The 27458-nt window shown below is 40.2% G+C and overlaps 1 protein-coding gene and 1 long non-coding RNA gene across 18 annotated transcripts in view; both read left to right on the top strand.

Moving 5' to 3' along the window:
* LDB2 (LIM domain binding 2) overlaps window positions 1-3296 on the top strand; it is a 402214-nt gene extending 398918 nt beyond the window's left edge. For 9 of the 17 annotated variants that reach the window (XM_061469809.1, XM_061469744.1, XM_061469735.1 and 6 more), the window contains one exon: window positions 1941-3296. In XM_061469809.1, coding sequence (XP_061325793.1) covers window positions 1941-2171 — 231 coding nt within the window. In that variant the 3' untranslated portion in view covers window positions 2172-3296. Of the gene's footprint in view, window positions 1-1905 lie in introns of all 17 variants that reach the window. The other 8 variants (XM_061469772.1, XM_061469751.1, XM_061469836.1 and 5 more) reach the window with 3 other exon arrangements.
* Window positions 3297-7366: 4070 nt separating this feature from the next.
* On the top strand, window positions 7367-13849 carry LOC133277625 (uncharacterized). Its single transcript, XR_009746263.1, has 3 exons — window positions 7367-7481; window positions 8360-8393; window positions 13733-13849. It is a non-coding gene; the product is annotated as an uncharacterized LOC133277625 (long non-coding RNA).
* Window positions 13850-27458: the final 13609 nt, after the last annotated feature.

Here is a 27458-nt window from a genome sequence, read left to right as displayed (position 1 = left end):
TCTAGCCCCACAGTTATTTTTGATGCACATCTCTAAGTCTCATCTAGGTTGCTGACCTTTGGCTAGTATGGCAACAGGGAGAACTTGAGGTGCATAGTCAAGAGCGTTGAAGTAAGAGGAACTGTTGCCACCTCGGTCTGTGATTCTGTATTTCAGCCACTGTGGTCCTTTTTGCCTGCCGTATCACACTGCACACTCAAACCCAACTTGCTATCCTCTGCCAGGTCTCTCTTGCCATTAACGCTCTCGCCATACAATGGGGTCAGGTCTGGTTCAGCAGTGCACACTGCACACTGTCTGTTGTTTAGAGGGGTGGAATAAATTAGAATAAACTTTTGGTTATAAACGCCTTTGTCTTTTAAACTTCTATGTCGCAAAGCTATCTGTGAGTTTTATTTAACTTAACATTTTATAGCTATATGGAGTAACAAAATATAGACAATGTAAAGAAGAAATCATGCAACAGTTTCCATCTAGTCACAAATTTTTCACATAGCACAGGCTGAAAATATGATATAAACATTCTTTTGCAGCATGTCAGCCTTTGCTGAGGGATATGAGAAACTGTAAATACTTGCAGGAAATAATTGGTATTGTTTCATGGTGAATGAGGTACATAGCTGATTAAAAAGAAACCTGATTAAATGCAAACATTTGTCTTCTGTTTGCTTTTTACAAATGCTTTTACATTCCTAAGGAGGAACAGATCCTTTAAAATATGAGTCTATTGACTCTGTTGATTGCTAGGATTCCTGGAAGGGCTTGTTAAATCAGCAGGTACAAAGCTAGACATCTGGAATTACTGCACTTTTACCAAATGCTAGCTGATGCCGTGCCACCTGAGCTGCATGAAAAGATGCATCCCACATATTTCTGTAGCAGTTAGCACAACAGCCTGATTCCGTTGAACAGAGAGAACAAGAGAGCTCTCTGGCTTTGCACCTTTGCTTTCCAATCTCAAGTTTGCACCTTTCTATCCCATGCTGCTTAGGTTTTTTGCAGCAAATCTGTGATGCACTGGAGTACAGTAGGCGGTTTACTTGTTTTCATGGAAGGACAATTTGTACTTAAAGCAGTGATTAGATGAATTCTTTCTTTCTTGCATGCTTCAGTTTTTGATGACTACTAGCTTCATCAGTGTAATTATAATTAGCACTCTTCATCTTCCTTTTATGGTACCAGCTGGACAGATTGGTCCTCTTACTGCACAGATTGGCGGCAGGGTTGCCTACATGGAGTTAGGTGACAGGCACCATGAAATAACAGATGGTAAATTCAGGGCTTGTTGGCAATCAGCAGGTTTTTGCTAATGACTTAATTAGCTATGCAAATTGTCAAATCAGTGTGAACATTGTTTTTATCGAAAACTTTACCTAAATTAATTACCATAATTAAGTAGCAGAATGTCAAGTATACTGGATGCGTAAAAGGGCTTGGCTGACTATGGATAAGAGTTACCATCTTTATTAGAGTGCTGTGCTCCACATTGGAGAAGTCTGAGGATAAGAAATGTGGTTTCTTTTAAACTACTTTTAAAATACGCATCTCGCCAAGTTCCAGCCGAGATGCACCCTGATGCCTTTCCAAATAAAATGGCTCAGGAAAGAATTACTGGATGAAGGCTAAATATTTCAAGCGGGAGTTTAAGGCCTGCTTATTTGCTTAAAATCATGCACTTGTTTCAGACTACCAGCTTTTCAGTTCTGGGGTTTCTGAGATCCAGAGCCATAAGCATGCAACTAGAGAGATGTGTTATAGCTTTTCATTAAAATTAGCAATAAGGTGTAAGCTGTCTCCTGGTTCCTACTATGCAGGAACTTTTAACTCTGTTGTTCAAATTTCACAAAGTTAAGAGATGCAAATTCTCTAACATGATTTTTTTAAGTTGATTTTTTCTCTCTCAAGGTTTCCATATAACAAATATTGGGTGCTGTTCACAGGATGTGATGGTGGTAGGAGAACCAACTCTGATGGGCGGCGAATTTGGGGATGAAGACGAAAGGCTTATCACTAGATTAGAGAATACACAGTATGATGCAGCAAATGGCATGGATGATGAAGAAGATTTCAACAATTCACCTGCACTGGGAAATAACAGCCCGTGGAACAGCAAACCTCCTGCTAACCAGGAGACTAAATCTGAAAACCCCACACCACAAGCTTCCCAATAGGTTGTTCTGCAGCAGTACCCACCGCAGTGTATGTCAGTGGGTTATTAATTACTGTTGCACAGCATTCCTCAAAGTAAAATTTAAAAAAAACACCTTTCAATGGATATCATTTCAAAGTATCTCTTTCTAAACTAAAGCTATCCAACTTTTTTAATTAGGGAAAACTCTTGTATAAGCTTCCATATAAATTTCTTGGAAGCATTCACATGCAATGTGATACTGGCACTGACCTCAGTTAAAACAATTGAAAATGAAATAGCATCTCGTGGCAAATTTCTGACAATGTATTTTATTGGAAGGGGTTGTTTTTTTCCTCATCAAACAATGGCCATATTGAAACAAGTCATCAGTGCTCAGGATCTCATTAAGGTAACTATGTAAAACTTTTTACAATTGTAATATATTTTCTGCTTTTCAACTTGCACCTGAAATTTCTTGTTTCAGAAAAAGATCAGTTTTTAAGGAAAAGTAATTTAAAGTAACTTTTGTTCTTTCCTTAACTTTTCTTTCATCGGTTAAACATTTCAAGGATCCAGCATTTTTCATTTATGTTTAGCTGATGCCAGTAGATTCTCGTTCCATCATTTAATACAAAAAACTGAAACAAGAAATGTCTTTTTTTCATCAAAGACATGAGAAATATTTTTATGTGGAAAAAGACACCCAGTCCTATGAGAGTTTATGCTTTGTAAAATTGCTGTTGATCCAGATATTTTAAAGCCATGTAATCCATTAACTTTGTGGGCAGCTTAATAAATCTAAAACTTTTGTGTTTTTGTTATTGTACCTGAGTTGGCTTTGTTGTTATTTCTTTTCATAGTATATTTCTTGTATAATATTTTTGTAAAGCCCTCAAACCTTTTTCTGGTTTAACTTTTTTTTTCTTTTGGGTTTTGGTTTTGGTTGGGTTTGTTTGGGTTTTTTTTGTTTGGTCGGTTTTTTTTTTGATTCTGGTGTATTTATGTGAAACTTTATAAGAGAAACTAATTTTTTCATTTACATATTAATATGTTCAATTCACCATGTAAAGACACAGTGAGTCAGTGTGTTATATAATACAACTGTATTTTATGTATGCTTTGCCAATAAGTGTGCCAATAAACTGTGTTAACAAATATGCTCTTATATGGTGCATTTACAGTTCTTTGCATGCAAAAGACAGAAACCCATGTGCAGGATGATGCACTAGGAATTTTTGGAATTGGTGTTTCACTGAAATACAGTCTTCTTCCAGCAGAAAAGGAAATCTACATTTCAGGTGTGAATCATTTACAGTTCAATTTGGTTAGAAGCTCTTTTTTCTAATATTAATGATGTGTAACACCACGTGTAGGTAGCATCAGTGAGAGCTGAGCACAAGGGAGTGAGGACATCTAGCAAGTGCCCCTCCACCCTGAACTCTGCATCCCTTGCCTTCCAGGTCTTGGGCTTATCAGAGCAGGGATTTCCACTCTGCTGAATTCTGTCTCATAGTTTTATGATGAGTCCCTCAACTGGGGCTGAGAGGGTTTTAAAAATTCTCCTTTTTTCTTCCCTTTGCTGTCAAATCACTTGTTCACAGGAGCAAGCAAACCCCCTGGTCTGGTGCAGCCACTCTGAGTACAGCCCAGTGTGTAAAGCCCCTCGGCTGAGCCCAGAGGCACCCGCATGCATCCCAAGGCAGCTGAGAAGCCCTGCAAGGTGGCAAATACAGGGAGAATTACCAACACAGAGGTACTGAATCTACACAATCCTGCCTTTTGTGCAGGGGAGTGAGGTTTTGGTCTTAACTGAAACTGTACTCTTAATATTGCTGACATCATAAAAGCATCTGAAGAACCCCTGGGTTTTTTTCTGAGTTGCTGTATGTATACCCAGAAGCCACTCTAGGGAAATGTGCCTCCCAAGCATACATACATACTATTTAAGCATGCTTTTGCTGAATGTGATTCCAACAAATAGTTTTGAAACCACCTTTGGAGAAGACATACAGGACAAAGCACCCTGCATGGCCACTTGGTTCTTCAGCAGGAGTCATCTCCCTCCCTGCCTGAAGGGTGAACCTCAGCTGCCAACATGGGCCCTGTTCTCCTGCAAACAAAATCCTCCTTTGATGAATTTTGGTACCTATCATAGGCTTGCAGGAAGATAGCCTAAAAGGCGCTACAGTATTCTGTAGGAACTGGAGCACAAGGATATCGACTGTAGGGTAGAATTTAAAGCTAAATAGCAAACATGACTGAGTGCATCAGCATAGATAGCAGTGTTGCTCCTTCGTAGCATTTGCAGGAGGTAAGAAGCTGTATGTCTATCATTCAGTGACTATATCAGCCCCAATTTTTCCATGTAAATAATTAAATTCACAATGTATTCCATTAAGGCTCCTATATAGCTGATATAACATTACAATTATACACTGTAATTCTAATGTTCAAAAACACTAATCATTCATATTACTTTTCCATGAGCACATTCTAAAAGGCGTTGCTTAGTATTAATCTTTCATAACTGGCACTACTATTTCAATTTTTAAAAGATTTATGGTGTCATATTACTCCTGTTGTTTCAGTAAATAAACATAGGAACACTTGAAAAATGGGTAACAGACTCCTTAGAGTGCCGTCCTTGAATTAATCTGGAAGGACACTTTCTCCATATCTCCTCAAAAACCCTGTCTACCAGCTATCAATCCACCCTATTGTGCTTGGGGTGAACAACAGACGGAGCTAGCTGATTTTATTTATTCACTTATTTATTCATAAAAGAAATGTGCAAATGGGCTGGCTCAGTGAAGCGGTTTGAGGTGGGCAGCAGCTGACCACACAGCCTCGGCATTGCTGCTTCCTTCAGCCCCATGCCCTGGGCTACTACATGAGCTTTTCTTACCATGTTTGAAATGACACCAGTAAAGTCATAGAGAAGGAGCCTGTGTTCGTGTGCCTGAACCCATGTGTTTGTGCCTTGTCCTTGGGAACACTCCCTGCAGGTAGAGAATTAAGGTACAATGATCACATTAACTACTGGACTTTATGCCTTTTGGGTGTGGGTTGCAGTTAAATGACACTGTAGCTCCATAACTATTTGGTGCAGAAAGTAGAAATCGTGAATAAAGATCACAGGTGAGTTGAAGTAACAGGTTTATGAGAGCTGAGGTTGCAGCCTGAAGAATGAAAGCTTGAAACCAACAATTAATTTTACTGTAATCTAATCTCACCACCTACAAGAACATTGTATCTCTCTCAGAAATTGGAAGGAAATAATGCTGTTGACACTTTCCTCTGGGGAGCCCTGCAGTTATTAAAAGGAGGAAGGAAATTTATCTCATGATGCTGAAATACATTCAAAGAGAAAGCTCTTGTTTGTTTTAGCAAAATGGAGGGAAATGCTGGCCCTGAGAAATGCCCTCACAAATCAGAGAGAGGAAATTCCAGCAGTTTACTTAGAAAAGTAGAATCACATAATTAATAAAGTGACTGAGTAAGAGCACTGATAACTGAGCTGGTTGCTGTTGCAAAGGACTTGGACCATGCAAGAGCAATAAGCACTAGTGGGTTTTGTTATTCTTTGAATTCCTTTGTTTAGGAATCTTAATATTGTTTTGGGGCTTGGGTCAGCAGAGTCCCCTTCCCAGAGAGCTCCCACCTCACATGAGCCATCGGCTGGTCTCACCAGCTGCACCTCATGAGAACACAGCAGTTCTTAAAGCTCCTACTTTCTCCCTTTTCATAAGCAATATTTGCAGCTTTGTAGTCTTTTCAGAAAGAAGGTGTCCTCATGTTTCATCATCTATGCATTGGTGTGTAGGAATGTAATAACGTAGGATAATTCAATCTGGAAGGGACCTTGGGATTTGTATATTATTTGTATGCTTGCAGCATCATGAGGCTCTGTGAAAGTCATGAGTGGCTGATTTGTAACCTTGGTCCTGAAGAAGGTGCTACACTCACACATTAGGGAAGTGTAGCCAACTTACGTCCTTGGGGAACAGAGCAAAAGTACCCAATGACCAGAGAGCTGCCAAGGAAAACAAGTCTTGAAGTGTGCAGAAAGAGATGGGGCTAGAGGGGAAGGAAAACACTGAATGGAATGGCAAAACACTGGGCATTACTGGGTTTTCTCTAAGAGAGAGGTTCCTTGCCCAGCTTCTGCTGCAAAACACCATTAAAGGAGCCTAAATGATAGAAGGGCTGTAAGAACAGGCTAAATTTTACAATTTCATGACCTCCATGAAAATCCCATTTTAGCAAAGACAGGATGAAAGAGAAAACATGGATGATTGATATTGAAGGAAACCCAGTTTGTGCCTAATATATCCTGGAGAAACTGCTAATGGAAATTGAATAGTCCTGAAAAAATTTACTGAGACTGCAACTCTGATCAAGTAGCCCTATGGTGATACATTACATGTCCAAATTAAAGCTGCCCTGGGGCTCATGTAACCCCAGCAGTTGGTTTTACTGTGTAGGACTGGATGATTTGTATGTTTTTTCTTGTTTTTTGACAGCATATTTTTATACAAGGCTAAGACCCAAATCTTCTACTAGGTAAGAGGAGCTACTGAATATTTAACATCCCACAGAACTGATGTTATGCTGGTGTATCATTATGCTTCTACCAGGAAGACTGGTGGTACCCCAGCATTGGAGAATGGCAGATGGTACCTTTGGATAAAGAGTCACTTTTGGAAGTCTCTAAATGTATGGACCATGCTGCTATGTTTCATGAGAAAATATGAATTTCCACTGAACACTCACAGTATTAAAATCTGTTCTAATTTAGTGTGTTATTTTGACAGCCACTAGTACCAGTTCTTTTCAAGGGAGAGGCTTTATTTGGAACAGTGATGGAGGAATCTAACTGCAGGAGCATTTCTTCTATGACCCTATGAATCAGTTCTGAAATAAAAGAACTATATCCCTTACACCAAGAAATAATTTTAATGGGTCTATGTGCAGACTTAATCCATAAGCACACTTTAAAACACCATTATGCAGTAAAGATGACATCAGAGAATAATACACTTGTGCACACAGAATCAAAACTTTATAAATCTAGGCACAACAGAGCACAACCACCCCAGCTCTCCAAGAAACTCCTGACTGTACTTCCATCAACTTTACAAGCAGCAGGAAGAGATTGATAAGCTTCTGTTTGGATATGTTACTAAATGCATCCCAGATAGCTCAGGTGCTGAATGCTGTTACAGCACATTAGTGTGTGCTTCAGCTGAATGCAGATAAATGTTCACCGAGGGCGCTTCCATGCCTGTTGGACATCCCCACTTAGGATCCTTTAAGTCTGTGCTCATAAGGGGAGTCTAAAACTCTTCAGGTTGTTTTCATTTTCTTTCTGTGCATGGCTGGGGGGGGATTTTACGAGGGTGGAGAGGTCTAGGGTTTGGGTTATTTGTGTTGTAGTTTTTGCAGTGCTTTATGGTAAAAATGCTTCTTAGGTGTCCAAGATCTTACCAGTTGTGATATTGCATGAGAACAGTTGTTAGAGTGTGTCTGGGGATAGGGGAGAGCAAAGCAGTTCTTATATCATGCTAAAATGAATTCTGTCTAATCTCTGGAGATCTTCAAGTTGTGTATTGCCCCAGTTTAATTAATAGCTCTGTCTCAACAACTCTGAATTCATCTGAGATACTATGTATAATTATATATTGAACAGCTATAATGTATAAAGTTAGCGTCTCCTTTGTAAGTGCATTAGGAAACGTTTTAGTAAATGCTTGATATGAAGCAGGCATTTAACACTCCTTATCACATTTGTCTGCAACCCTCATTTCATCACATAGAGTTTTATCCTCCCTGAGTGATCTCTTGGGGGGTCTGAATACTGGAAAAGCTTTTAAGAACTGTGTTTGGTGCTTTCAGATGCTGGGTTGAGGTTTTTTTTCTATTCAATTTTCTTTCATCTCTCTTTGATAGCTTATGAAAATTTGTTTGCTGCTTTGCCCAAAGTTTTTAACTTTCCATCTTCTTCTGGCTACGTGTAAAACAAAATGCAGGATTCACTTGTGCTCCACGCAGACAAACTCATCAAAACCAAGGTGGGCTGCTCCTGGGTTGCCAAGAGAGATCAAATTCAGCAGTCAGAAGGTGTGAAATTTAGGAACTAATGGATGCTGGGGCTTGTGTCTGCATTTGACTGAAAACTCCATTTTGAAAGGGAATTTTCAGCTGTTTTCTTTGAAATCTCCCCTCCAGGTTAAACTCATGTTCCAAAGGGTGATAACAAAAGGTGAGCAGCTGAGACAGCTATCTTTTCATACAGGGTTTTCAGCAGCTCTATGACTTTCTCTGTGCTTAAATCACCAGCTCCTCTGATGTGAATGAGGTGTGAAGTGCTACAGGAGTTCAATTTATAGGAGTGGGGCTCATAGCTAAGGTGTCCCTGGACAGTGATCAAGAGCCTTTATTGTGGTTCCCAAGCTTTGTAGGAGCAATGCAATTTCATTTTTACATATCACAACTAACTCTTCTGCTTTATGTCAACAGGGATAGGAAGTTTCAGGTTGGCTTTGCTTAACAAACTTCCATGTTTTGCTGGTATTTCAGCCTAAGGGCTCAGAAAAATATAACCTAAATCCGCTTTCTTTCTCCCAGAAAATATATTATTTTTAAATATCCATCCCTCCCCCCCCCCGTCTTTCTTTTGAGACAGAACTCCAGAACTCCCTTGAGAAGGGCCTAACTCACAAATTTCACACAGCAACATTTGGCTTTGCTGCAGATGCCAGCTGCATTCCTGTGAGGGAGGGGAAAAAATACTAATGGTCAGTTTATAATGAGTAACTGAACAGTGGTACTCCACAGAGATGCAATGTTTTTAAGTTGAAGACCATGCAATAGTGGGATGTGCGCTTTTCAAATGGAAACAGAGTTGTCAAGTATGATTTTATTGTGAGACCTGCAGTATAGCCAGTTCTCAAGTAGGGAGAGGAACTGCTGGGGAGGGAAGGAGAGGTCTCTGTACTGATTGCCTTTGAGCAGTCTGTCACTTCAGAAAGCGGCACTCTACAAGAGAGCAGTTTCCAAGAGAAGCCCATATACTGAGGAAGAAAACTGCAATCAGTAATGAAGGAAACCTTCCAGAGGTGGGCCTCATGCAGGCGGTGCCAAGTACCAGGGTGGGCACATAGGTGCAAGACCAAGATTTGAAAAGGAAATGGAATATTTATTTTACTTTTTATTAATTTTATTAATAGATTTTTTTTAATAATCTGTGATAACAGAGGTCAACACAAAACTGTTCTGTTTTTTTAACTGCAACAATCTCCTTTAACTGATTAACAGATTGATTAATTTGAAATAACCTTTGACATAAAATAAACGAGACTCATGGGCAGTCTTACCTTGAAACCAGTGGAGTCATTTTGTCACATCAAAGGCCTGGCTGCAGTCACAGCTATTCTGGGACTGTTACACCAGGTCACCTATACCTCGCCCCCAGCACCTCTCAATCTCCAACAAACTGGTGCTTCCCCAGTGGGAAGGTTTGTGGCCATTTGACTTTTCTGCCTGTGACTGCAGGCTTCTATGAAACAGCTAGAATAGATGTACAAAAATAATAATCCCCAAAATCATGATTTCTTAAATTTTTTATTTTATTAAACCAGAAACTTTTCATTTGGTTTGACTCCACTTTTCTTTTGGTTACTTCCAAATATTGACATTTGAACCTACATTTTGATTTTTTTTTTCCAGATTTGATTTTCACGAAGCTACAAGCACCGCAAATTTGGTTTTGATTTTAAACAAATGCTTAAAAAATGCTGTAGCTGAGAGCTGAATATCAGATATAAGCGCCTCTGATTTAGCTGATGAGGTTACTTTCTCAAGGCTCCTGACTAAGCCGCGATGTTGCAGAGTGAATTACACAGATCATGTCCTGCCCAGCTCTCTATAGAAGTATGCCTGTAAACATTGCACAGAGGTAGCTTGAAGGCCATACAAGTGATATAGATCACCCAAAGCATCAGTTATTCCATCTTTCTCCTCTCCTCCCTTCCCTAGTTCCCTTCAGTATCTGAAAACAGACTAATCCAGGTGAGTCACAATAAGGGAAAAAAACTACAAATCATAAAGAGTTGTCAGCTCTGGCTTTCCAGGTGAGTTTGTGCTTACATCTTGGGATGTTCTTGTGGCAGCTGGTATTTTAAATGTGACCAGAACTGAACAGCCCTCACATAACTCAGCTGTTGTGTACCTGGGTGGTTTTATTGCATTTTCGGTGCATACAGGGCAGTAAGCAGGACCGACTCCTTCTCCCTTTTTGCTGTTCCTAAATCCAGGTTCTGAAGATTCCCACAAAAGGACTGCGCTGAGGACCCCACATTCTATGCAAAGATAAAAGGCTTCTGAGCTCAGCTGGCCTTGTGGCACACCCATGGCTCCTCACAGGAGGCACAAGGTGCCCTGGTGAGGGGCACAGCACACACAGCTCAGCGTTAGCTACCCCTGTCCCATCCTTCATCACCTGGTACCACCCCTCCACCCAAGCATCCATGGTTCTGCGCTGAAGTCACTCAGCCTTTTACATGACCCGAGACACTTGTATGTCTTAACATTAATGAGTCCTGACTGGAGCTGTGCCAATTTGGACCCCTTTATTAGTAGTATTAGATTCCATTGTGCAGGTATATCCACAGCTGTGAGTTATTCAACATAAACTCCTACTGAAGTAGAGAATAGGCTTCAAATAACCCACCAGGGAAAAATTTCTTAAGTGCTAGTCATCCAGCAAATTCCTTTATTCTCAGTTTTTATAGCAGGATTATTCTACATAGAGGATATGTCCAGGTTATGATGTATTTGATTATTTATAGCAGGTATCTTGTGGCATGAGTTCCATTTTTAAATGGACAAGGCTTATTGGAACTAGACAGATGTGATGTTAATTTCCAAAACTAACCTCATTTTCAGTGGAGCCTGTGCTATTGCTTGTACTCTTGAGAATATCACTTTTCTGGTAATTTTTCAAACCCCCAGTTGTTTTCCTACTAAGCCTACTTCAGCCTGTGATTTCTCTGTTTCCCACATCTTTCCTTGATGATTATTCCTCTTTCCTAGGGAAATATTTCCCTCCCTGTACTACCAAATGGACCCCCCTGTGTGGAAAAAAAAAAAAACCAAACCCACTCTTTTTCTGTTCCACTCTTCATCATCCCGTGAGATATGTTTTCAGTTCTAGGGACGTTCGGTTCTAGGGAAGCCCCAGGAGCAGGTGTTGCCTGCTATAACCCCTTTAACTCCTTAAACACCTCCTACCCCACTGAAACTCTAGAAACTCCCTCCTGTGCCTTGCCACCTGCCTGAGGCACCGACCTGCACTTTGTACTGGGAAATGCATTTAGAGGATATACATCCATTTTCTAATCCTACTACACTAGCCTAAGGACAGCATAGGCTAGTCCTGTCCTTCTTTACGTGACTCTTGCTGGTGTATCTAAGTCAGGCTATTGGCACAGCACAGTTCAGTCCCTTTTTGAAGCTGTCATTATTCTCTGTCTCCTCACCCCCCTCTTTGCTATTTAAAATACCTTGAACTGAACCAGTAGCTCTGTCGAGGACCTCTGTGTCTTCTACCAAGGGTGGCGTTGAGCAACAACTTCATGTTCAGTGGTCCTGTTTACCCATCCTTTCTTCCTGTAGGTTTCAGAGAAGCACATCAGCGCAAGGCTAGCCTCAGTCCCACTGTGTAAGAGTCTCTGCAGGGACAGAAGGTGTACTAGAGCTGCAGCCAGGCAGTGGAGTCTTAGCATATGATGTGCCTCTCTATCTGCAGCTTGTCTGCTCCTTTCCTCCATGTGATGAAGAGGCCAGTTCTGGAATGTGTATTCATGAGGTTATTCCACACTAAGCTGAGCCATTAAAGTGCATTGCCTATGATTAAGGCACTTTTCTTTATTTATTTTTACAATCCCATGCATTGTGAGGCACACTGGTGTGGTTTCAAAGTGCTGTGCATGGGTTTTATTTGGGTGGCTTTCATTGATTTTCTTTTTTTTCTTTTTTAATAGAAACTTTGAAGCAAAATTCTTCAAGTGCCACTCACAGCGCTAGGATTTCACTCCTATCCTCCCTAGCTTTTTTTTTTTTTTTTTGCAGACTATTCAGCCAGCAATATTCAGGGCTTTTCTTAATGCCTTCCATCTCCTCTGCACTGTTGGGAAAGGGCCAGCCATCAGCCCAACAGCAAGTAAATAGACTGCATGCACTTAGTGTAGTGACAGGCACATATGTTTTTAGTGAAGAGTTTATTTGCCAGAAGAAATGCAGTTTGAGAATTCAGGTCAACTTTTGGTGAATCACTTTGAACTAATAAATATAAAAGGTGAGGACAGAAAGATTTCAGAAGTGCAGAAAAAGTTCAAATCAATTCTTCTGACACAAATCAGCTCTGTTTGGTTGGGATAGGCTACTCCTACTGCCAGTACGAAAGGTGGGTGAGGGCAGTAAATTCTCTTGCCTCAAATCCAACATCTAAGATGTGTTTAATAAATCCATTTCCTTTGGTGCCCATCGTTTCCCCACCCTAGCCCCTCCTACCTCCTGTGCCAAACTCCTGCTTCCAAATCATCCATTACAATCATCTACAACCCTTGATCCTTCTCATGAACGTGCCTAGGTCCCACCTGGAGAACCCCCAGCCTCTACTACGCTACACCTCTTTCTAATGCTCTGCATGAAATTCTCTTTGTCCATATCCACCCAGAGCTCTCCAGCCTCAAGCACCTTCACAAAACCTCCCCAAACCCTCTTCTTGCATCAAAGATTTGTGTCAGAGAAGGTACTTGGCTCTTCCCTGTTGGCTGCTGCAGCCCATTGTGCCCATCTTCACCCCATTAAAAAGCCTCTGACTGTGCTCCACCACTGAATGGAAGAGCCCAGAGAGATGCTGCACACACCAGTAATATGGAGTCCTGTCCTAACAGGTCTCTGAAGGCAGGAAAGAAGAGTTATGATGGGGGAAAATCTGACATACAGACCCTTTTTTCATGTTACAGTCACAAGAGACTGAAATGTCATTTGTATCTTGGCAAAAATGTTGCCCTTAACACTCACTTAAAATGTGAAAGAGCTGGATTCAGTACTCACCCTCATATGTTACATGAGGGTTACACTAGAGGGAGGGTGATCTCACTTCCTGTTGAAGGGCAAAGATGATCTCAAGAGTACCTGGGCCAAAGGACAACTAACAGATCCAAAGGATGCTGGTGCTCTGTGCAGAAATTTAGTCCATGTCTTTCCTTCAAACTAGTCAAAGGGGAGATCTGAGCTTGGGTTTTTGTACCACAACACTATCTTGTTGGCCATTCAGGTGACTTAGGGATCACTCTCCCTCCCATCTACTGTCCCCTGTCAATCTCAAGTTCAGTTTTTGTCAGAATGAATAAAGAAGCCCCAAGTGAATTGCCCCAAGTATCAAGCTCCAGTGAACTGAGCATGATTCTTTCAAGCACACTAAGCAATTCTGGTTGAAACCTGACTCAAAACGAAATTACTTAATTAACTTCATTTATTTTATTTAATGGATTTAATTTTACACATTAATTATGTAACTTCTTTTTCATTTAGTAAATCAGGGAACACCTGAGCTACTGGGAGAGTTCCAGCCATGTGTCCCTGCCATGGAATGACAAAGTCATTTTGGTGCCAGGGGGGCTGTCCCAGACACACAGAGAGAAGAGAGTCCAAGGTACCTGTAATGAGGTGTCAGTTTCCCATTGGGATAGGTAATTCCTCTGATTTTGGTGAAATCAAAAGCTGTGAGGTTCAAAGATCCTAATGTTAACCTGCTACAACCACACTAAACCCTTGTTCTAGCTTTCTGAGTTTGGTGAGTTTAACCTGTGCAGCCCCTGGCAGACACTTCAGCATAATGGTCCTTCTTCACAGGCATAGCAAATGGACCTCCAGAGATGTATGAATTAGCATACTGAATAGCTTTGCATACTTGAAAATGATGAAGACAAATATCGGTATAATGGACCACATCCTGACATTACAGCATCGGTTAGGATACCTCTTCCCACAGAGGCATGGCCTGCATCTGCTCTGCCTCCCACCCAACTTTGTGCTTTCCAGGCCAGCTACAAAGCTCCAGTCCTCACCCACACCAGCTGGGGGTCCCCACCTTGAGCATACCCTATTGTTCAAACCTCATCTCCCACTCACAAAACCAACACACCTGTAGTCTAACTGTGGGTTATTTAGCAAACGACCTCATTTAGAAACAACCCACTCAGTCCAATTATCCCTCTTCTTCAGCCACATGTCCTTATGTAGCAGCATTGCTCATTTATATGCTAATTTTATTAAGTCTACTTCAAAGGGAAGAATTGTTTGTTAAAAATCTTACACTCCAGCCTCAGTTCAGACCATCTCATTATTTACCTGCAAATTTGGGGAGATATGGGTAAAAGCTCTGTTCTTTTATGATCTATTGTCTAGGTGATCAAAGGAAACCATTCAATAAGAAGATCAAAAAGAGTCTGGCTCCCAGCAGCCCAGAAGCTGGCTCTGCCAACTCCCAAAGTCTGCAACCTCTGTTATAAGTAAAGGCTGATTTTACTATTAAATAACTTTTGATTACAAATTGGAGGGAAAAAAATACCCTTCCCATCATAGTCTCTTTACTAAGGTGTTAATGAAACTAGACTTCATATCAATATTATCTCAATTATTAGTCAAGGAATAATCACCATTTATATAGTGTCTCTATTAATAATCCTCAGATAATGAAAAATATCCCACAGACATAACTAATACTGCTTGATAAATTGCTGGTGGCCCACAGCTAACCCAGATTTTCTTTTTTGCATAGATTCACTGCTCAAAGGACTTTTGAAAACAGGAACTCAGACACAGAATTGTTTACTATTTAAAGAAGGCAAAAGCAGTGACTGTAGGTTGAAGTATCAAACTGGGACACCTCATGTCCCAGTCTGTTAGGGAATTATGTCAACAGAGTAACAAGATGTGAGTAATGAATCCATGCTTTTCAGGGCTGACATAATTCCTCAGCCTAAGGAATTTCAAGAATTCTGATTTGTAGAAATCCTACACTTCTAGAAAAGATAACCCACAGGATTTTTCCTCTTCCCCACAAATAAACATTAAATAGCATACAGCTTTCTTTAGAAAAATAATGTGAGAAGTGAAAAAGTATGGACTTTCAGGCTTTAACATTCCCTTTCCAGTCAACACACTGTTATTCACTATGGTGTGCCTCTTTTCCACGGTATAAATGGCAATAAAGAGGCTGAGCACTCAAGTATATCTGGGGGCTCTGCAAGGGCAGCACAAAGATACTTTGACTTTTGAGATAATGAAAAGGCGGGGGGGACAGGGGACAGGGGGATGGGGACACTCCCAAGTCACGTGATGCATTTCTGAAAATGCAGAGAATTTTCCTAAAAATATTAAGATTATTAAGCTACCTCTGGAGAAGAAAAGCCTCCAGTGCTGCTAGGAAAGGTATTTTTCCTGTTGTACTATAGCTGGTTTGCTTGACTCGGGATGTTGCAGTCTTTCCTGTCAGTCAGTATTAAATAAATACCTCAGTAGGTCTTAGACAACTTTTAGTGCTGTTCTCGTTTGGAGCAGATCTAAAGCTGATGTTTTGACCAGTTGCTAGTATTAAAGGTCTGATGGCACTTTACAGGAGGGCTGGGGTGTAAATTTTGGTGTCCTGGCCAAATTCCAACATGAGTAATTAAATTCTGTCCATCTAAACTTCCCCCTGTGGCTTTAGTTGGCTCAGGTATTCTTAATTTCCTGTCTTAAAATGTTCCATAGTGTTGCAGCGGTGCTGTTAAATAGTTGTCAGGTTTCACCTCGGCAATGTGTGAGATGATTCATACCTTACAGATTTGCAGATAGCTGCATTTCAGCGCAGCCTGTGAGGGCGGGAGGAAAGGCAGAGTAGAACTGACAAGATGTCGCAATGACTGTTTCCCCCATTTGTTTTCTGATTTTGTGACACTTCAAGGAAAAAAAAAAAAACAATAAAATATCTCTATTTGATAATTACATAAATTCCTCTCCTCCTCAAAACCTTCCATTTCTTGCATACCCAGGAGAGAAGCAAGCAGCTGAACAGATATGTGCAGGGCTAAACGAAAACCCAGAGCCCAGACTGTGCCAGGACATGAAGAAAACTGAGGTCTACAGTTTAACTGCTCTCCTCCCTCACCTCCACAACAGGCAGAACCACATTTTTCATTTCACATACTCTGAAGCTTTGAGAAATTTCACTCCTAAATCTAAGCTTTATGCCCTGAAATCATTCTTATTGTAGTTTTTCTTCTTAAAATGTAGCAACAAAACACCAGAACAGTGCTGAAGGTGAGATGCACCCAAGTGAACGTGTACTTTAACTTGCTCCATTTTGTCCTTTCACTGCCAGTTTAAAAGCTAAACAGAGTCTAAATTGCACACACACCCCGTCAAAATAAAACACAGCCTTTAGAAAGTCCTTGTTCAGTATGGTGTATGCAAGGCTGTTATTTGACACTCCTTCGTCGTTATCTGCGCTGTTTCCTCCCTTAGTTTGCTTCAGCATTGCAAAACTTCTGAAACCAGTCTGGATGGGGTGGGGGAGCTGAAAGCATTCAGTCTCCCACCAAAAACAAGTTAGGAGGAGAAGCTGTCTTCATAAGGGAAGAGAGAGGGGTTTTTCTATTACCTGATTTAGACACCCAAAAATCCAGAGTTGTCTGCTTGAATCCATTGCTCAGGTAGGAAGTGGAAAATGAAGCTTTTCACTTAAATGCCAGTTAGTTTGCTTCCTAAGGCGGGAGGAATATCCCTGCCGTTTTAACACAAATAACATGTAATGTGTCTGCCTTGTGGTACAGCTCATGCATTTATCACGAGGTAGCAAAACCAGGATGGTAATAAATGGGTGAGATTTCATTCTCATACAACTTACTGAAAGCTCTCAGTAGCTCTTAAAGTCACCAGGAGCCTAGCAAACACCCACTACTGTCTTCTGCAGTGTCCAGTATAAGAACAATCCCTTTTACAAGAGTAGGGGAAAAGGCTGAAATGAATAACAACTCGATAGTCCTGTATTCATGTTTTCTCCCACAAGCCTTTCTTCAGAAATGAATCCCAGCATCGCTCACAGTGAGAGCTTTGTCTGACTCGTCTGCTCAGGAGCTCAGTGAGTTACTGGCTGGATTACAATTGCTTGGCTGCCCAGTCTACAGTCCTGTGCCAGTGAAGGGTAATGGGCACACTTTTAAACTTCTTTAAATAAGGAAAAAACTCTTTCAGAAACAGAAAGCAAATATATGCCAAGTTTTATTAATGACAAACACAGAGCAGTAAAAAGGGGGGGGAACATAAACGCTGCTTTGGGACAAAAGTGTCTTGAAGAAGAACATCTTTAACTGATCACGAAGCTCTGGAGGATGGGCCTAATCTGTTTGGTCTAAGCAACATAATCTACTCGACTCATTTTCTGGCAAAAAGCCAGTTTTTCCAGTCTCAAGATTTCCTGAAATGAGATCAATCAGGGCCTGATCCTCGAAACCTGGAAGCAGTTGAATTCCCAGGAACCACTGTGTAGTATGCTAATAAGAGTTTTTCTGCTACCCTGAATGAAAACAAAGTCAAGCACTTTCTTAATCAGAATAATCATTGGCTATGTAAAGCCAAAAAGTGATGAAAAATAGGGTGCTGGAAGTCCCAGTAAGTAAAACTCTTTTTAAAAGTCAAGAGTTTTCACTTTGTCCTCTGTGAATGTAGGCAGGGATCATTTGCTTGAGCTGCTCTGATCCTGCTGCCCTTACACATTTTAAACTCCCACTTCAGTCACTGGGAGTTTTCAGAGCTACTGGGTTGGGCTTATAAAAGTCTGTCACAGATTGTATGACACATCAGCACTCTTAGGGCTGATTAAAGGAACAGACGTGTCAATAGCAGAGGAGACCTTTGCACAAATAGGATAGTGACACCATGTCAATATTTTCCTAATGTGTGAATAAGTGCTGTGAAGGACAGGGCAGACAATATTCAAGAAGCTGACGTGTGGGAGATGATTGAGAAAACTTGCTGAATTCTTATCTAAACACTAAAAAGGAAATATTAAATATTAAATCAAATTATTAATATTGGAATATAATATGTTAACATGACACTTCACCTTCTCTAAAGCAGCCTGTTACCACTTTGCCCTGGATATATAGTCATGCACTAAACAACTGATATTCTGTTACTGCTTTCCAATATGGGTTAAATGGGGTGAAAAAGCTTTCTTTTTGTCAGAAAGAGAAATTTTCTAGACAGGATTGGATGATGTGGTTACTAGAGGTGGCAGTAGTAGGGGTACATATGGAGGGCCTGGCCTTTGCAGCATGTAGGGATAGAAGTATGAAATGGTGTTAAGCCATCCTGAAGTCTCCAGCTCCAGGACGAGTCCTGTGCACAAAGTAAAGCAGTATTATTTTTCTTCTGTCTTATGCCTTAAATAAGGCTCAGAAACAGCTAATTGTGTAAGCATAATTCTGCATTTTTAAGATCACAAACTGATCAGTTTAATTAATTTAGTATATTTATTTACTTACTTTAAGCTTAAATAGAAGCATCACCATCTAGGTATATGAATGCTTCTGGAGAAGCGTGCTTGGGACCATCTGGGGATCCTACAAACATTTTAACCTTGTCCTTCCAGTACCAAAGTCAGTGCTAGAGTTTATAGGAATAATTCAGAGGATACAGAAGAAGGGGGATGGTGGTCAGCCATGTACACAGGCAGGGACTTCTCTTCTCAGGAAAAGCTTCTCCTTACCAGTTGTCTTGCCTTACATCTGCTTTGTAGCACATTACAAGGCAGGAGATCTTGTCTGCTTTCTCACTAACCAACACAGTGAGAGTGGTCCTTGCTTACCTCATTTTTCCCTTTGCTCGAGATGTATACATGGTGTAGGAACATGAATTCATCACCAACTCAGTGTTGCCATTTGTCCTTCCCCCCTACCAGCCTTGAGTTCTCACAGTCTTTTTTGTGTAAGCCATTCTCAAGAGTATATAGGCTCACTAAAGACACAAGTGAATAGCAGTACCAGGTACCCAAGTTACCTGCTCTCCTGTGGGAGATGCTAGATCATTTCTGACCACAAGAAGGCTTGGATGAGCATATAGGATCATTAAGTGAAAATGGAGGAGGCGTTCAAAGTGCTTTAAGTGAGCATCTGATGTCTTAATCTCAGGACCAAGAAGCTCTGGGGAATTTGGAAGTGCCCAGTAATCATGCAGCGGTGTCTTAGACATCCCCATGCCAAGATAATGATGATTTCTGATGATTTCTGAGTCCTACATGGACACTGGTCATGTGTCAGCAGTGTCCATAACAATGGGACTTTCACATGCACATTTTTACAGTAGAATTTGTAATTCTGTAAAGCACTTCAGTGCTTGTGATGCCCATTGCGTGAATTAATAAATAATAATAGCTTGGAAATTGCAAGACATTCTGCTTTAAATCTAAGAGGACCCTAATCCTTTCATGCTGTCCTGGGTTCAGCAGTAGCAGTCATTTTTCTCCTTCTTGGTAGCTGGTGCAGTGCTGTGTTTTTGACTTTCAGCCTGGGAATGGTGCTGATAGCACTGATGGTTTTAGTTACTGCTCAAATGTTTGGTCTGGCCAAGGACTTTGTGAGCCTCATGCTCTGCCAGGGAGGAGGGGAAGCCGGGAGGAAGCAGAGACAGGACACCTGACCCAAGCTAGCCAAAGAGCTATTCCATACCACAGCACGTCATGCCCAGGATGTAACTGGGAGTTAGCCGGAAGGGCTGGGAGACTGTGGGGTAGGACTAGGTATTGGGCGGTGCTTGGTCAGGCTGGGGGGGGTGAGTTATCGGTTGGCTGGTGGTGAGGTGTTGTATTCTGTTCCCTTGTTATTTCCTTTATCATTGTTATTATTGGTGGTAGCAGTAGTGATTTGTGTTATACCTTAGTTACTAAACTGTTTTTTGTCTCGACCCATGGGAGTTGCATTCTTTCCGATTCTCCTCTCCAGTGAGGGAGAGGGAGTGAGTGAACGAGCTGCCTGACTGGTTTTAAACTGCGACACATGCTATGAGGACATCTTTTCTATATTCCCTTTCTTGGGATGTAAAAGATATATTTTTCCAAAGCATTCGAACAATTTGACTGGAACCCAAGGGGAAATTCTGGATGCTTTGTGGTGGAGTAATGAGTCAGAAAGTTTTCTTGCCAGGGATTGAGAAATGCCTGACCTCATTTCTGAGAACACTGCATGCAAGGGAAAGATTTTGCCCTTAGTGGAATTCCAAATGTTTAGTGTAGACTTCTGAGCATAAAGGAACGGTGTCCCTCTTGAAAAAGAAAAAAAAAAAAAAAAAAAGGAATTTGTGATTATCTGTGCATTTACTTATAGGGAAATACACGGTTTAGGTTAAATTTAAAGCCTGAACTGTACAATTAATTTTTTTTTTTTTGACTAATTATAGGTGTCAAAAGAATATAATAGTGAAGAGTTTCTGATTATGGTTTATTGAATATATAGCTTTGACCTAAGCTGTAGCTTTGTATACATTGCTTTGTTTGGGAATGCTGCTAGGAATCCAGCCATTTGCACCAAGGCAGGGTTTTCCATATCTATTGTATTCCTGACAAATATTTATCTAATTCCTTTTTACAGACCTCCAGCATCAAAGGTGCCCCAGGCAGTCTGTTCTCAATGTCTAATCTGAGTCATCCTTGCACAGCGTGTAAAGCCAGTGTCTCTCAGCTGCTGTGTTATAGTTGCAAAGAACAACAAGCACATATTAACCCTGTGGCTATATGGAACAAGTTTTACTGAACTGCTGGCAATTAAAATTTGGGCATTTCTTCTTTTGTCTTGTTTTAAGAGTCCCTGGGTCTGTAATCAACATACATGTTCCATGAGAAGAATTACTACTGCACCTAAGTAAAATGATATACATCATTGCCAATTTTGTATCATTCTCTTCTGCAAAGGATGCCAAATTCTTTAGGTGCAGAGCAAAGCTCCTGTGGCTGGCAGCTATTCTCTGGGTGGCAGGCTGGATGAAATCCCCAGTGGATGAGTGCAGCTCTCTGTTTTGCTTTTTCATTTTACTTTGCTTTAAGGTTTACCTCAGTAACTTCACAAACAGTATTATTCACTGAATTCCATTTATTTGCCACAAACCTGTTTGAATTGACTACATCAGGGTTTGATTGCCACTTTGTCTTGATATCTCATCATCAAACACACACAAGTGTGTATAAAAATCTATGGAGAAGTTACCAAAGCTGATAGCTTACAACAGCTTTCTTTATGGTGATTGTTCCAACTTATGATATTCTACAAAGAAAGCTCCTAAATCCACATTTTTTTTTTTTTTCCTGGTTTAAGGGCAGTGGGTACCACTGTCTTTAATGAAAATCAGTCTTTTTATCCTGGAGGCTAATATAACTCCTGGCCCTGGAGTTTGAACCCTATCTCCCTAGACTGCCAGAGCATTCTCGTTTTTCATCCCTACTGAGAACACAGCTATAGCACATTTCCTAATTTCTATCATATGTTAGTGCGTCTCATGAAATGCAATTCCCCCTTTTTTTAATAAAAATAATCAAATAAACCACGTTGCAATGAATAGATGTTTTCCACTTTTTTTACCTTACTCGATCAACTCATTTGAGAAGCCAGTAGTTATTTTCACTAAAGCTAGAATTTGTAAGTCTTCAGTCAAAAACGTGAGTTTTTTATATCTTATTAAGTTTCATGTGGGTTATGCAGAAAATAAATTACATGCAACTGTACTATATAAGTAACATTGCTGTATTTTTTTTTTCACTGAGCAATTTCTGAAAGCAGTATAAATCACAGGCTAAATTCTGCTGCCCTTCCTCCAACCTCCCTGAGCCAAAATCCCATTAAAGTTAACTTTGAGATTTGGCCCCATGACTGGATGAGTATGGGAAAGCCTGTAATTTATAAGGCCATATCCAGTCTATTATACTTCTGGAAAATGTGCAGAAATATATTTTTAAGAGACTTTTTTCTCCAAGTCACTAAAAAAGCCTGAGTAATTTCAGGGAGGCAATCTGATAGACAGATTTGCATGAATATTTATATAACTAATAACAGAGCAAATACTTCTAAATATTTTCTAAGAATATTCACTCAAGAAAAACAGTGAATGCATCTCGGCTGTTTGTCTTCTTTCTATTTACTTCCTTTGAATATTCCCGCAGATGAGTTCACAGGCAGGAGTGTTGAAGAACTTTTACAAATAATGACACTATTCACAAAGTAGATTTAAACTTGTAGCTTGGAGCAGTTTCATCAAAAATGTCTCCTCATTTGTGAATAGAAATGACGATACATGGCAAGTGATGTTCAGAAAGATCTTACATTCTTGATCTTGAGTAGTGAGTCTTTCAAATCTACAGGTGATCTTCAGAGAACCTATTGAAAGAGTAATTTCCACTAATCCAAGAAAATTATAAAGTATCTTTAGAAAATATGCAAACAGAGAAAGGTTAAATCAATTAAGTAGGTTATTTACTACAAAATATTCATTCAGCCGTAGAAACTAACCCCAAACAGATGAACGCTGCTCTGATGTACACTTGTGGTCTATTTGAAGATAATTTAAAATGCTTCTCTTAATATCAAATAGTCTTCAAAATTTTTCTTCAGATCTTCAGTCATTACCACAAACATGTGCAACGCAGAATTAAACACTGCAAATATATTCATCTTAAAGGTCAGGCCCTGAATAATAAGTCTAGATTTCCACCAGAGGAATTAATAAATTCCAACTAATCCTATATGCCTGAGCTCAAGTTCTTCAGTAAATAGCCCGAATTTTGATGACTGGGATGAAAATATTCCATTACTGCCCTAGAAGCTATTTCAATTGTAACCCATGTCTCTGTTCTGAAGCCTTGCTAGGCTCTTCTCCAGAAGGACATCTTAAATCTGTTTGAGTCCCCGCTGATGGGGTGAGACTCTGAACAGATGAGGGTCCTCAGTTTACTCCCTCCTTACTGTTTAAGTAAGGAAAGAAAATCTAGGAAAATGTTAGGTCCATTTTTCTTCCTACTTACTGCCCACCAGCAAGGGGGAGGAGACTAAAGCTTTTGTGTGGACACACTTACAGGACATGCAGAAAAGGTGGTATTGTTTGTAAGAGTCTCTTGGACCCATTAGCAATAAAGCACAGTACAGATTTTAGAAATCATAGGCTGTTCAAGCAATAGACATTTACTACAAGGCTAACTACTTTATTCATGGAAGTTTTATATTCTTATATGTTTAAACTGTTTGCATATGTATGTGTAAACTGCATACTTCAATGTGCACATGGTCTACAATTGTTTCAGTACGCATAACTTGTCAGACATAGCTGGTTATTATAGTTTGCAAGCACTAATATGTTTGATTGATGTTGATATGTTCTGATTAAATTCACTGCTGATTAGTTGATTATCACTTTGAACAACAAGAAATTATATTTCACTGTTTTTATTACACTGATTGGTGTTCAGTTTATCAGCCATGGCACCAATGGGAATTATCAGAGCTAACTCATTTCTAATGAGGATATATTAATTACATAGTTGTAAGGAAATTCAACCAATTTTAGTCTGTTTTAAGACGAGAATATATGAAACTATGAAAAGGATTCTACAGTAATCCTTAAATTCTACACAAGTGCATTGACCTTATACTTTAGATTGATCTGCCTGTATAATGAATCTCTGCTTCTGAGGGCTTTTCCCCTGATTCTGGCTGAAGATTTGAAGAACTATTATATTTTTTCTTTTAAGTTTAACATGCTGCTTTTTTCATCAAAAATAATTCCTAATAGGAGTAATAATTATTTTGGGTTTATGTTGTGCAGCTTCATATCTTCTGGTGTAATAAAAAATAATTTAAAATAACACTGTTACTAGTTTTAAATGCATGAGTAAAAAGGAATCAAGGACATAAAATAGCAAAGTAAAAGCAAAACAACAATAACAAAAAGGGCAATTAAAAAGCTCTTCAGCATCTCACATATCTGCCTTCTCCTGCCTGTGGGTGCCAAGACAAAATGTTCAACTAATTTTGAAGTTTTTAATACCAGCTTTCTGGGGTTTGGTTCATGAATCTATTACACCCCTACTATCTGGTTCCCACATATTGATATCATCACTGCCATTGGCCCTAATTCAACAAAGCACTTACTTATGTGTGTGTCAATGACATCCATAGGGGGTTGCACTTTGTTGAACTGGGGGCTGCTGTCATCACAAAATTAAACAGGGGAAAAAACCCTATAGTCAAGACATTCATATATCACCTGAAAACTAGCAGCCATATGTGCAGACTGGTGCTTGCATTTTCCACAATGCCAGCTCTCCTGTGGGTCTCTGCTGCATGATTAAACTGATCTGAAGCATCGGGATCCAGCATCCTCGCACCAGTGAACTTCCCTGTCCTTGCTTCACACAGTCATTCTATCTCTCTGTCAGATGAATTTGGTGTTTTGCAAGCCAGACTCTCAGTCCTGCTTTAATGCTTTCTGAAAGCAGCTTATTGCAGGCTCAGGATCATATCTGCCTTGTGTACCAACATTTTCGTGAACGCTCTTGCTCACTTTTAGGCTTGCTAATGAAGGCTGAAGTGTTTCTACTTAATATACTCAGAAGGACCTTTTGAATGCACTCTAGCTGGAGAATAAGTTGAGGGTTTCTTATGAGCACATGCTCCAAGAAGAAAGCACATACACTCCATCTTCAGGGAATTGCTGGCTGTCTTAAACCTCTCCAACATGATTCATGCTAAAGCACTTAGGAATATCAGTCTGTCCATGCGTTGTTCACCAGCTTCCCCAGCCTGTGCAGGAGCAGCAGGAGTGGCCTATTGGTATGAATAATTTATGGCTGGGGGTAAAGCATTTTTACGTCTTCATATGTCCACCCATTAAGAGCAATTCAAAACCCACAGGAATGCACAGAATGTGGGGACTTCACCAGGCCCCAAGAGCCTTAAAGGAAAAGAAACTTATATGTGCCAATGTTGCAAGTAAAAATAACTTAGCAAAACTCTGTTTCTAATGCAGTATTTCAAATGGAAGATCTTATGACACTTAATATTTCTTAATTATTTTAGTGACATAGTCCTAAGATAGATGCCAAACTGAAAGCACAATTACCTGACTGCTAAAGTTCAGACTTGCAGATGGATATGCCTGCAGCATATACTCATTAAAACATACATTTCCAAACTTAATTTATTTCAGATTCTCCTGTTTATAGTATTACAAGACTCATTATAAGTAAAATTATTTTATTATACATCAGTAAGATACTTATAAAGAACAGAGAACTGTTTACTTTATGAATCCTTCCCTGAACCCTTAGAGGTTTCTTTATCTTTACACTAAAATAGGAACCTGACTGCACTATTTTAAAATGTGCACAGTTTATTAAAACACTCAAATTCCATATTTAAATATCCTCCTGCTTTTTAATGGTTAAAATTAAAGTAATGGTATTTAGCCATCGGTAAATACTACATAACTATGGTATCAGGTAAAAATACTCCAAACTAACCATAAATTCAAGAGGAAGGGTCAGAATTGGAAGTCCTCATCAAAATACTGGAAGATGCACACTTGCTATTGACCAAGAGGTCTTTCAGAAGTTGCGGGTTGCTGATATCAAAAGTGCCAGTATTCTAATTGGGCAAATGCTTTCGACAGAGCTGCAGCATTGCTGGAAAGTCTGAGCAGCCTGTGAACAATATATTTTGGTCATCCTGCTGGGGGATGGCTCAGGCACAGAATGGTCTAACTGGCAGAGAGGAGCTGTAAGAAGACTGAGCTTGCTCAATTTAGATGAAATCTCACAATTAGCCAGAAAACTCTGATGTGTCTCAACAGGGCAAGAAGAAAATGAATTTTCATGAGCTTGAAAAAAAGGAGTGTCATTGACATCAAGCCAACACCCTTGGCCAGATTTCAAATTCTGCTATAAATATGAGCATGATAGAGACTTTTTAAAATACTTTTAACTCTGCAAAGAATAATTTTTTCTGAGTCTTAACTCTGGAAAAGCTAAAAATCTGTCTTAAATCTGTCTTAACCCATCTGAAATACTGATCCACAAACAAAATTCTTACGCAAAGCATTCAACTCTGTCCCACATGACATCCTTATCTCTAAACTGGAGACACATAAATCTGATGGATGGACCACTCGGTGGATAAAGAACTGGCTGGATGACTGCACAAAGAGAGTTGCTGTCAATGGCTCAATGTCCAGCTGGAGACCAGTAACGAGTGGTGTCCCTCAGGGATCGGGGTTGCGACCAGTACTGTTCAACATCTTTCCCAGTGACATGGACAGTGGGATTGAGTGCGCCCTCAGCAAGTTTGCCAATGACACCAAGCTGTGTGGTTCGGTTGATACACTGGAGGGAAGGAATGCCATCCAGAGGGACCTTGACATGCTTGTGAGGTGGGCTGATGCCAGCCTTACGAAGTTCAACAAAGCCAAGTGCAAGGTCCTACACCTGGGTTGGAGCAATCCCAGGCACGGCTACAGGTTGGGCAGAGAAGAGATTCAGAGCAGCCCTGCAGAGAAGGACTTGGGAGTGTTGGTCAATGAGAAAGTGAACATGAGCCGGCTTCAGTATGCGCTCGCAGCCCAGAAAGCCAACCGTATCCTCGGCTGCATCAAAAGGAGCGTGACCAGCAGGTTGAAGGAGGTGATCCTGCCCCTTTACTCTGCTCTCATGAGATCTCACTTGGAGTATTGTGTGCAGTTCTGGTGTCCTCAACATAAAAAGGACATGGAACTGTTGGAACAAGTCCAGAGGAGGGCCACGAGGATGATCAGGGGACTGGAGCACCTCCTGTATGAAGACAGGCTGAAAAAATCGGGGCTCTTCAGCCTGGAGAAGAGAAGGCTGCGTGGAGACATCGTAGCAGCCTTCCAGTATCTGAAGGGGGCCTATAGGGATGCATTCTAACCCTAACTATTCTATGATTCTGCGATTCTATGATTAAGTACACGCACACTTCTTAACTGTCAGGTTTGTTGGTGATTGATAAAGAAAGCTTTTCTTACTGTTTTAATAGTCACACAAAATATGTTTATAGCAAAAAATAACATTTTGTGAACCCTTCATATTTTAAAAAAGTGAAAAAAAATCATAAAACAAAACATGTTTGACAATGGCAGCAATTTTTCAGACGATATTTTGGTTTCAAAAAGAAAGAAAATTGGTTGGCAATTTTCCAACAGCTTCTTGAATCCCGTTATCCTT

The sequence above is a fragment of the Pezoporus flaviventris genome, unplaced genomic scaffold (genome assembly GCF_033815535.1).
Source record: "Pezoporus flaviventris isolate CSIRO_AGI_PZ_B2104156 unplaced genomic scaffold, CSIRO_AGI_Pfla_v1 ptg000002l, whole genome shotgun sequence".
Taxonomy (NCBI): domain Eukaryota; kingdom Metazoa; phylum Chordata; class Aves; order Psittaciformes; family Psittacidae; genus Pezoporus; species Pezoporus flaviventris.
This window is presented reverse-complemented; position numbering and strand designations above follow the sequence as displayed.